The sequence below is a fragment of the Lepidothrix coronata genome, unplaced genomic scaffold, assembly GCF_001604755.1.
Source record: "Lepidothrix coronata isolate B3197 unplaced genomic scaffold, Lepidothrix_coronata-1.0 Scaffold1, whole genome shotgun sequence".
In the NCBI taxonomy this organism is placed as follows: domain Eukaryota; kingdom Metazoa; phylum Chordata; class Aves; order Passeriformes; family Pipridae; genus Lepidothrix; species Lepidothrix coronata.
This window is the reverse complement of record NW_016690181.1, coordinates 17,175,348-17,187,434: the sequence shown is the minus strand read 5'-3', so window position 1 is coordinate 17,187,434 and position 12,087 is coordinate 17,175,348. Positions and strand designations below refer to the sequence as shown.

The window sequence follows — 12,087 nt, the reverse complement described above, 5'->3', positions numbered from 1 at the left end:
AGTTCAGATGAATAAAATCTTTACAAGTCACTGATTGCTGTAGCAGCTTTGCTTCTTTCCCACCCTGTGGTGGAGCCTTAGAGGGTTGATGAAGTGTGAAAGAAGGGAGGGGAAGCAAAGGGCATTACCAAGCCAGATGGTGGTTACTGGTGTTGAAAAATCTATTACCTGGCATGGCAGGAGCCAGCAGGTATCGAGCTGGGCCTCAGGAGGAGGGACAGCTTCAGGAGTTATCAGTTATTAAAACTCTACTCTAGTCCTGTGTTTTCTTCAGTGCACCAGTTTCAGAGCCTCTGTGTCTGCAGTTTACTCTTTGCTTCCATCATGTTTTGGGGGATCACCACGAGCTAATTAAGCTGTTTGTGTGGCTAAATGGGATTAGCGAAACATCTTAGTTAACCCTTTATTTATTCTCTATTTGTTTATTTTTAATCCAGATCGTTTTCACTGATCCTGTTTTGAGTGTGATATCACAAAGGGTGTTTTTTTCCAATGACAAAGAAATTCTGAGATTCTCTGCTTCAGTGCTATTCCTCTGCTCTGTGCAATCCCAGGGCTGCCTAAACTAGATGGTTTTGGATTTGTACAGTGCCTAGTGAAATCATGTTTCTCTATGCATTTATATTATTTACACTGCAAAATACAATGGGATTCTTGTTGTTGTTTTGAAGGCCCGATGATGTTGGGAAGCATATTGGCTTGAAACTTCTTGAAATATTATTGTTTTTTTCTTCTTTTTCCCAAAATTTTATATGTTAACGAATTTCATATGTTGTATGACATTTCCTGAAAAATAATCTTGTAGTTGTAGCTGTTTGATTGTTGTTTCTGCTTTAAATCCAAGGCAGCTGAAGGTTAGTAGTCTGTGGGGCAGCTTGCATCTTGATTTTTGTAGAGCTTTTTCTGTACTGTGGCAAACATCTGAGTGGTAAATGTGTATGTGAGGATCATCAAATGTATTTAAAAGACCTCTGTAGTCTTCAGCAGGCAATACTGTGTTCCATTAAAAAAACCCCAAAAGACTCTTTTACATGGAACTTGTATAAAAGAAAGAAATTATTTACAGAGAAATTTTGTCTAAAAATCTCTTTATTGTAACTCAGATAAGTAAGGGAAGTACTTTCTAGCCATCACTTTTGCTAGAGAGGAACCTTATGAAAAGCATGATGTGATGATAGCAGTGCTTTGATAGTTGTTAAGTGTGGGGACTTATACTGAGTCTTAAATTTGTGAGATACATCATATTTTTATCAGTTTATCTTCTCTTATGTCTTAGTTTTCTCAGCTGTAGAATATAACTGTCCATTTCTGCTGATGGTTTTGTCTTCTGTGTTTGTTAAACCTGCTCTTCAGTGTTTTTGATCAAAACCATTTCAATTAGTAGTGAATTAATCAGCTAATTCACACAGAGACAGATCTTGAAACCTGGCATTGTTTTTGCCTGCTGGAGATGTGTTGGAATTGGTATTTTGCTGGAGCAGAGTGTTTGTGTTCGAGGCTTCTAACTAATCATAAATTTAGAAATTTAGGGTTAATTGCTTTTTGACTCTGGATATAAGCAAATACTGTTTGTGTGTTTTCCCCCCCATCCCCTTGACTGGTGGCTCTCTGGTGACAATCACTGGCTGCTTAGTGGGAGAAGAGAAGGGAGAGCCCATGCAATGGATGGTGCTCAGGTTCCCATCAGTTGTAATGGCAAGATAATAGGGTGTCCAGTGTCCTGGGGTTGCACAGATCACCTGGGTTGACCTTTCCAGGTGTTGGTGAGCTGTCCCTTGATGTTCCCTGCTTTGTTATCTTTGGAAGCCAGCCTGGCCCAGTCTTAAGGTCCAGTAGTTTGCAGTATTTGCCTCAGTATCGAGGCAATCTGGTAGGAGTAGTGTCTGTGCAACAGCTGGAGTGGCTTGATGGACTGCAGGAAGGCGCGGAAGCGTTGCCTTGTGTTTCTGTCCGGACCAGGACTCTGTGGTTTCCAGAAATCAATTTCAGTACTTTCATTAAATTATAGACAGACTCCAGCTCTAAAAAATGTAAGTGTGTGTTGGCAAGAATGTCTCTTGGGAGGAGATGGTGCAAGGCTGCTTAAAATAGATAAGCACCCATTCAGTGTTTGCTAGGGTTTGTTTTTTTTAATTGGAAGGGAAGAGCAGCATCATGTATTTTGTAATATTAATCATCTTGATGAAAAGGGCTTCACGTCACAGATTTTCTTTTCAAAATATGCACAGCCACGCACATAGGTGAACCCAGTGACTGTGGGGTGTGGTTTCCAAGTTCCAGAGAAAATTTGGCCCTCAGGTATTTTCTCCCTTACACATACGTGGAAGAAAAAGAAACAACCCAGGAACAAAACAGCTCAGTAAATGTCTAAAGTTTTTCCTCAATTATCTAAAAGTTGACATTACATCATCTGCACAGATGTAAATATAGAAAATAGTAGGTGTGTTAAATCTCCTGACTTATTTTTAAAACCTTTTTACAGAGGACTGTCTTTACTTCAGTCTATGTTTGTGTCAGTAAATAGAGATGTGACATTATGCCCATTTTTCTTTCTGGGAGATTGGAAGTTTCTTTAAATGCTTATTTTCATCATTTATGATTGTTTTTATGTACTGTAGAAATGCTGTTATCTTTTCTGTCTTGGACTCTGCTCTTTCACAAGGTAGTTATATTTCAGTGAAGCTGTGTTCTGTTTTTTCCTAACTATTCCCCTCCCTGTACATGTTTCAAATTTTCCCAAACATGCATTTTTCTCTCTCAACAATGGTATTTTTGAGTGTTATTGTTGAACCGATTAATAAATAATGTAGCTGTGTGGTTTTTTATGAAAATCAGCTGAACTGTTGCTTTTTCAGACAAATAGAAAAAAACAATCCCTCCTTCAATTTCAGTGCTATAAACCAGAGAATTAGCAAAATAGATGTGAATATTTTGGGTGTTGGGAGACCTGTCCTAGGTCCTGATTCAGCATAAGTTCCCTGTTTGAGGTAATATTCAAGATGTAATATAAACAAAATCCAGAATTACATGACGTCTCATCTATCAAAGGACTTCTTAAGCGTTCAGCGTAGAAATGAAGTTGTGTTAGGTGTAATGTGTTTGTCAGATTCTGTATTGTGGATGGGCAGTGTTATAACTATATCTGTGTATGGCTGCTTTGTGGAAGTAAGTGTTGTACCAAATAAAGGGTCTAACTTGGCTTAGAAATTGGACTTCAAGTATTACTGTAATAGTACAGAACAAATCTGACCAATTCTGAAATCAGTTTCTATTGCCAAGTAATTGCTGCATGTAAGAAAACAAGTGAGGAACTGAAGTGTATTTTCTCTTTTGCCGGTGTTGCTGAAATAGTTCAATTTATTTCGAGCGTATGATTTCATGCAATTGTGCCTGATTGTTAGTGCAGCTGTCAACAGCTGCATGCTTATTTAGCTAATTGCATTCTAGTAATATAACTAAGCTTATTTTAAGATACGCAGTTGTGTGCTTTTTTTTTTTTAAGGCAACTTCGCACGCTCAGAATATTTACTGCATAAAGTTCTGTGCTGTCACACTGAACCGTCATCGCTCTAGAGGAAATTTAAAAGCTTCTGAACAAGACTCTATCAGCCAATCTAGTATATGGTTAGCATCTGTGAAAAGCTGGGCCATGCTGCTTAAATTCATACAGTTCTGAGGACCTTGAAATGGTCTTGTCTTTGGGGTTAATTTCATCATCTGCTCTTTGGGAATATTTTATACTTAACATGTAAAACCTTAGTTTCCCAAGCAACCAGTTCCTATTGCTGCATCGGTATTCTCGTTGTGTGTACAGGATCGATGAGCTTCTGCTACATATTGATCATCTCCTACAAGAAATATGTACCTAAAATGAGAAATTTGTATAAGTTGTATATGTATAAAAACATATTAGGAGAGTAGACTATCTTTTATGCATGCTAATCCTGGATATTTGTATGATTTTTACTGGTATGTGTTAGCGACGTGATTACAGTCAACAGTATGAAATTTATAATGCAGTGTTGTTTTTATTTGTTATATAGCTTTATGCCAGTATATACAGGCCTCTAAAACCCGAGATGGTGGCAGCCGTTTCATTTCAAGTGCAACAGAAGGTAAAGGAAAAAGTGTGGGGAAAAAAAAAAAGCAAAATTCTTTGTTCATCTGATACTCTCTTCATGGACGTTTATGTGGTTCTTGATCTTTTAACCTTCTAGACTCTCTCTTCACAGCTAACTTCTTGCAATAGATGGTGAATACCTTATTTTCCTAAGTCTTAAAAACAAAATTAAGCGATCTCATGATGTCACTTGTATGTCTATCTAAAAGTTGCATCATCTTTGCATCTTGTCTATTTGTGCTTTTCTTCAGTAACAAAGTTCCACTGAAACTGAAGCTTTAGTTATGTTTTAATGAGAATCTGAAATATGTGAAGAGTGGCTTAGAGAATTGCTGTCATGGCCACAATCTCAAGATTGTCACACTTAGGAAAAGCACAGATACTTAATGACAGAACTGTTACAGTGCTAATCCTTGCTAATATCTGCAGTCTGACTATATGCTAACGAACTGTCTTGCATTTTCTGTTTCTCTTAAAAGGAGTGTGTCCTTAATTCACTTATCCTCGCATCTACCTGCTGATGTCCTGCTTTTTGGCCTTGTTTGAGTTTGAAAAGAGAATGAAATATTTACTTCTGTTTTTTTCTTTCATCTGCAGGGGAAAACTTTGAACAGACTCCGTTAAGACGCACATTTAAATCCAAAGTTCTTGCTCGCTATCCTGAGAATGTTGAATGGAACCCTTTTGACCAGGATGCAGTGGGAATGGTCAGTATCACATAATGGCTTTTGTTTTTAAGACAAAAACCTACTTGAACAATTGAAGGCATTAATCTCTGTTCTCTTTGACAAAAAAAGTGTGAAGTCTGTTATGGATTGGAAATCATGAGTTTCTCTAAATTGGGCAGACTCAGAAGGCCTTTTCATTTAATTAGGGTATATTTGGGGGGAAATGAGTAAGTCCCTAGGAGAGTTTTTTTTGTTCTCTTACAATTTTTTTTTGTTACATTCTAGAAAATTAATAGAGAAAGAAGTTAGTCTGCAATGAATGAATCTCTTTTTTGTGCACGATCTTTCTGTTTGATGGAATGTGGTGCAGTTTTTTAATTTAGATAAAATATAGTACTTTTCTCTGTCAAGTTTCTGGTCTTGGTGACCAAAACACTTTTCTTTATCTGAGATTGTATTTTGTTATTTTATTCCCATTGAGGCTGGTAATGAAACGGTTATGAGTTTCAATAGAAACTGCATGTGGCTCCTTTTGTTTTTCTGATTTAGATTTGTATTCCTGTATTTTGTAGAAATGTAAGACTTAATAGAATTTAAAGTGAAATGCAATGGCAGTCTGTGGATTCTAAATCCCATTTTCACCGGTGCTTCTGGAGGCAGAGGGAGAGAAAAGCGTGTTTTAACGGGTATTATCTCCCCTTCTCCCTTTTTTTGTAGCTGTGTATGCCTAAAGGGCTTGCTTTCAAGACACAAGCAGATTCCAGAGAACCTCAGTTCCACTCTTTCATTATTACTCGTGAAGATGGCTCACGGACATTTGGATTTTCTCTCACGTTCTTTGAGGAGGTCACTAGCAAACAGATCTGCAGTGCAATGCAGACGTTGTATCATATGCACAATGCTGAATATGACATTCTTCATACCCCACCCACAAATGACAAGGAGAGCTGCAGCAGCACGGGAGACTGCAATGGCACCTCTGTTTCAAAGCTACAGCGTTTTAACTCCTATGACATCAGCAGAGACACGCTCTACGTCTCAAAGTGCATTTGTCTGATTACTCCGATGTCTTTTATGAAAGCTTGTAAGAAAGTACTAGAACAACTTCACCAAGCAGTGACTTCACCTCAGCCGCCACCGCTACCTTTAGAAAGCTACATCTACAATATTCTCTATGAGGTTCCTCTTCCTCCAGCAGGAAGGTCATTAAAGTTTTCGGGTGTTTATGGACCAATTATCTGCCAGAGGCCAAGCACCAGTGAACTACCATTATTTGATTTTCCAGTTAAAGAAGTTTTTGAATTGCTTGGAGTAGAAAATGTGGTTCAGCTCTTTACCTGTGCCCTCTTGGAGTTTCAGATACTGCTTTATTCACAGCGTGAGTACTTGGGTTTTGTTTTCTTACCTTGTAGTTGTACTGGCACAGGATCTTTTCGTTCCTTGAATCCTGAAAACCACACAAACAACAGAATAGCTGCATTAAAGTGGCATGAGCATGCTAATGCAGTCTGGCTGATCTGTGTGCAGGTCTTAGTGTAAAGAAAAGAACTGGAGTTGCAAAGAGAGTGTTGCATTGGCTCTTGCTGTTAGATGCCTAACCTTAAAACTTTGGGCTTTCACATAATCTCCTTTATTGATGGGTTGACCCATCCCTTTATTGTTGGCTCTAGAACTGTGCTGTTGGATAGAGAAATATACCTTCTTCCATGTTCCTCTCTAGCTGCTTAGTTGAATTCCTTCCTCTCTCTGCCAAACTACACATGTATTTCAAGAAGATGCGTTAGTTATATAGCCCCTTCTGAAGAAGAGTTAGCTGTGCAAATGTAATCTTCTCTTGGAGTACCTAATGTAACATTTCAGTTGTTACTTTGAAAGATAATTACCTGAAAAAAAGTTTTGTTTGGCTGAATTAAATCCCAAATCTCTTTGGTTTAAATCCCAAATCTCTTCAAGGTCTCTTAAGGCCTTGAAACAGTTATTGCTGAAGCCAGGCAGCTGAAGCTTGCTTTGAAGAGGATAGGCAGCAACTAGGCTGAAATAGCATGTGTACCAATTAGTGAGTAGTGTGGGAGTGCTATCCATTTTCTATGTCAAAATTTGTGGATACTGGCCTTTTTACTATGCATCCTGTTGCTCTAACACAGAGTATGTGGAATTATGCCAAAAGATAATTTCTCTACTTTTTTTTGTCTCAAGCTGAGTAGCATTAATCCACCCCTCCATAATGATGTGGTTCAAGATAGACAGACTGCATTGTGAACGCTGTTTTATAGTAATGATAAAGGAGCCTAAAAGACCCCAAGAAAAACCCAGGAATATGGATTTACTGGACAAATCCAGGAATATGGTGTTACTGAAATCTTTTTTTGATGTTTTCTTCCATTGAGCTGTCACAGAAATATGTAGAATACAAATGGCAACTATTTATAAAATATAACCTGCAGTTACTAGCAACCTCCTCCAAACATGAAGTACAGATGTTTGTGTGTTGAGATCTGTGTATAGACTAAAGCCAAAAATGGATTTATGTGCACAGTCAAAGTCATTAAAAGTGTATAATGGCAGCAGGGTGTTATGTCACTGTTGTTGCATTGTATAAACACTGTGAATTACAGTAGAGAAACTGCACAGTAATTCAGATACAGTCAAAAAAACTTATTGAATTGTATAGTGGTCTTGGATTTAAAAACCAAATTACTTTGCTTATTGTTCATAGAAAATCTAGAAATACTTATCTAGAAGACAAAACTTCCTTTGTGATTTCTCCAGAAATGGATCAGGTTTGAGAGTTAGGGAGAGTTTGTGTGGATACCTGTGTCTTGTCAATGGAGGATTCAAACATCAGCCTCTTCCATCTGAAGAAGAGTGAGGTCCTGTTGGCCTGTAGTGATGCCCGAGATCTCCTGTGGCGGGATCAGGTGTGCCTGGATGGTGGGAAGCTCTGCAGGAAAAGCAGTGTGTGCACTGCCATGTGGGAACAGTTTTCCTGGATCTCTTCTCAGGCCATCCTGTTATGGGTACTTTTTCCTCTCAAGCTGGAGCTCAGCTCACTCCAGGACTAGTCCTCTGTATTCTGGGTTCTCTTTCCAAGTCATAATAATGGGTTCAGCTTTCAGTCTTGGGCCCTTTCCAAGTGTCTGATCAGTGGCTAATTAAAGAAGCTTAAAATAGCCCTGGAACACTTGAGTTTCTTGTTTGCAGACACAGACATTTGGAGTTCAAAGGGACCCATGATCAGTTAGGACAGTTTCTGTCCGCTGTTCCTGTACCTCACCCCAAGCTTCGGCTAGGTTGGGCTGTGTTGTACCTAATGGAAGTGTCTTGTCTCTCTATCAAGTTGTCACCTATAGTTTTTGCCTGAAAAGTCTTCTTTCAGTAGAAAAAGAATTTTAGTTATTTGTTTGCTGACTTATGGCCCTCAGTTTTGGTGAACTAGCTGCAGCATTGCCTTCTCAGTAATAGTAGCTGATGTTTTTTGAAACATAGCTTCTCTTAAGTGCTTTCTGAGGGATTTAATCCCTGTGCCTTTTTTTTTCTCTTGGGGAGTTTGTTTCTTTGCATTTGTTTTGTTCTTTTTTTTTGGTTAATTTTGGTTTGGGTTTGGTTTTTGGTGGTGGTGGGGTTTGGGGTTTGGGTGGTTTTTTTTTTTTTAACTGGAATATGCTCCCAATATATTTTAATCTTTCGTCAGTATGGTTGAGTTAGACCTGTTTTTTGCTGTTTTTAAAACAGGGAAGATTGAATGGAAATACAGGTGATGGTGCACTCAGTTCCGAGTGGTATCAGAAATTGCTTTACTTTTGTAAAGGCTTGTTCATGGTCTTGCATGCACACCAGTGTGAGGTTTAGATTGTTCTTCAGAATATGAATATTAAATTTTTTAATGTCCTTTGGGTTTGTTAAATCTCTTGGTGCTCAGATGCATGACATTTGAGGTGATTGAGATAATTTCTTGTTCTCCTGTGTCAGATGAGATTATGATATTCATTGGGTGGATTTAGATTTAGAACAGTATGTGTCAGGATAAGAGGGATTGTGAGATTTACTTAAAAAAAACAAGCCAACAACAAACACACACAAAATAATGAAACACCACCAAAATAAAAACCAAACCCTAGAACTCTTGGTGATCCGGGTTGGAACAAAAAAAGCATGACCAGCAGGTTGAGGGAGGTGATTCTCCCACTCTGCTCTGATGAGACTGCACCTGGAATAGTGTGTCCAGCTCTGGGACCCCCAACACAGGAAGGACATGGGCCTGTTGGAGTGAGCCCAGAGGAGGCCATGAAGATCAGAGAGCTGAAGCACCTCTCATGTGAAGGCAGACTGAGAGAGTTGGTGCTGTTCAGCCTGGAGAAGAGAAGGCTCCAGGGAGACCTTCAAGCAGCCTTCCAGTACCTGAAGGGGCTGCAAGACAACTGGTGAGGGTCTCTTTATATGAGCATGGAGTGACAGGACAAGAGGGAATGGCCTCAGAGCTGAAAGAGTTAGATCAGATATTCGGAAGAAATTCTTTACTGTGAGAGTGGTGAGGCACTGGAACAGGTTGCCCAGAGAAGCTGTGGATGCCCCATCCCTGGAAGTATGTAAGGCCAGGCAGTGGCCTTGAACTTAGAGCAGCTTGGTCTAGTGGAAGGTGTCCCTGCCCATGGCAGCGGATTTGGAATAAAATGAACTTTAAGGTCCCTTCCAACACAAACCTTTCTATGATTCTGTGACTCTAAATTTGCTGCCAAGTGCAATGCTTTATGAAACAAATTGTTTAGGATATTAAGCTGCAGTTAGTCCTTGGAATAGGAGGAACTTCACTTGGCAGTGAATGTGTTTTGGTTTAAGATTCCTTTGACATGTTTTTGACTTGAAGCCTGTGGAAATTCTTCTTTTGTCCCACTATATTGGCACAGCCTGTATGTTTTGGATTGGTGTGAGCCAAATGGAGAGAATGAATACCTCAATTCAACTGTCCTCTTGAGAGACCTGTCTCCCATTTGTCAAATGTTAGAGCCCTGTAGGTGCCTGTAAGAGAGGGAAGAATCTGAAGCTGCTACTGGTGCTGAGCCAGTGCCGAGGAACTGTGGCAGAGAGATAGTGGTGCTGGAGGCTGCAGTAGTGCCCTTACCAGGTTATTCTGTGGGAGCCGGTTTGCATTCCTGCAATTTATGTTGCTCTTGTATCTGTGAAACAGACTTATTCCTTATCTTGGAGAGCACCTAGAGAGCTCTTCTGCAAAGTGGGCACTGAGTTGACAGCTGTGAAATCTACTTGGAGGTGATTTTGCTAAACAGCTTAAAACAAAAAATGGAAAAGTGTAATGCACTGCTGCCACAGACTGTGATTTTGAACAGTTTTATTTGCTGAGTATTTGCTGTCTCCTGCCATTTTAAAGTACAAATAAAGGGGGGTTTTTCTGCTTTGCTTTTGAATCATTCCTCCCCATCTTTGTTTCACTTCTTTAAAATTATGTTAATTTGAGAGATTTAAAGTATTAGTTTAATTTCTTCGCAGTCTTAGTCCTGTGCTGCCTAACTCTCACCTCTTACATAGAACACTTTCTTCTTTTGCCTTCACTGATTTAGGAAATTTGCTGATTGGTGCAGCCACCTTGAATCAGCCTGTCAGACACAGAAGTGAACACAAATAGGAAGTACTTGACCCACTGCTTCTACTAACCACAATAGGTTCTTACTGCAGTTACAGGTTTTTTGAAGTTACTTGTGAGTTATTTGACAAGTACAGCAGTATTTCATTATGATCCATGAAGTAGGAAGATTAAAAGGAAAAAATATTCCAGAATGTGATCATAAAATGGTTTTAAATTTGGCCAAGTCAGAGAATTTCTGTAGGCACTTGACACTTCTCTCTAGTAGAATGTAAAAATGGAGAGGTGAAATCATGGTTCTTACGGCTGCCACCTTCTTCCCATCCTGCTCATTCTGATTCAAGAACAAGAGCAACACCACTTCTTCACTCTTTTAATTTTTTTTATTGTTGTTATTTTAAGATCTCCTCTAATTCTTTGTTACTGGAAGTGTGCTGCTTGCTTCTTTTTTAAATGCAGAAAATCCTCCATACCCTTTCAGGAAAGGTTATTTTGGTTTATGTTTGTAGGCTTCTTGCCTTTGTCCTTGGCTTTTGCCAACAGCTTCTGATGTGGACAGGGTCTGCAGAATGCAGTCATTGTTACTTGCAGGCTGCAACTGTGCAGGCCAAATAGTTGGGAATGGCTTAAGCCATGTGAATGTCCAGGATCAGAGAGCTGCATCTGTAGATAGCTCAGTGGCAGGGGGTGGCTGCCCAGTGGATTGAAATTCTGAATTATTGATGTTACTTGGTAATTAATTTGAAAGGCTAATACTAAAGTTAGCTTAATGACAGAGGGAGAAGTTGTATTTAAATTAGCCAGCGGGATTAGACAGCGGGTTTTGTGTAGTAGGAAAACACTGTTTCTATTCTGAGACTTGTCCTTTCAAATAAACAAGCTGAATGCAAACCAGCTGGGATGTTTGTGTATCTATGGCTACATTTAAAGTTCCTTTTATAACTGAAGAAAATAGGGTATGGAATAGATTCTTCTTCTTCCCAAAGCTTATCATTAATTCATCACTTCCTTGCAGTCAGGCTGTGATTAAAGCTGCAAACCCAAAGTAGCTGTGGAGGCAGAAGCCAATGTCCAGGCAGAGTAGGGGAGTGTTGCTGGTGATGTTCATTGATTGTCCCCTAATGTGTTTCAGTTCAAATAAGCTTTTGGCAAAAACTTTATGAACTGTTTAAGCTATTCTCATTTGTTTTGACTGAGGGCTCCTCAGGTCATAGGAGTTCTATTGCAGGGCAGCGACAGGTAGCTCCATGCAATGACCTTTTCCACTAACACAGTTTGATCTGAAAAGAAAAAATCAAAAGCTTAAGTTGCAGAATTATGACTGATGTTAACAAAACCCATGCTGAGTTCCTTTTGGGTTGTGGGATTCTTTGCAGACCCCAAACTCTGCAAGTTTGTCCTCAAACAAAATCAATCATGAATGCCAGGAACTGAATTTCTCGGCCCTTTGTCTTCTGCTATCTGAAGTCTGAGTGGAGGCTGGCTAAAGGATAGAATCAAAGCCATAACCTTGGGAAGTGCACAGTTAAGCTTAATTTTTCTCCAGAGTGTTTCGAACAAATGTTATTCTTGCAGTTTTCATCTCCCCTCTGCATCAGTGTGCGACAGCTTCAGAAACCTCAACACTTGAACCTGTGCATTCAAGTGTCTTTTCCAATTTCACAGTGTCTCTAGTTTTATGAACACGTAAGGAGAAGACA

General features: G+C 39.3%; 1 protein-coding gene across 4 annotated transcripts in view; it reads left to right on the top strand.

Annotated features, from left to right (window-relative positions):
• Positions 1-12,087, top strand: part of DENND5A (DENN domain containing 5A) — a 68,094-nt gene that overhangs the window by 14,804 nt on the left and 41,203 nt on the right. For 2 of the 4 annotated variants that reach the window (XM_017810597.1, XM_017810577.1), the window contains exons 2-4: positions 4,044-4,115; positions 4,718-4,827; positions 5,506-6,166. In XM_017810597.1, the coding sequence (XP_017666086.1) occupies positions 4,044-4,115; positions 4,718-4,827; positions 5,506-6,166 (843 nt within the window). The remainder of the gene's footprint in view (positions 1-4,043; positions 4,116-4,717; positions 4,828-5,505; positions 6,167-12,087) is intronic. The other 2 variants (XM_017810606.1, XM_017810588.1) reach the window with 1 other exon arrangement.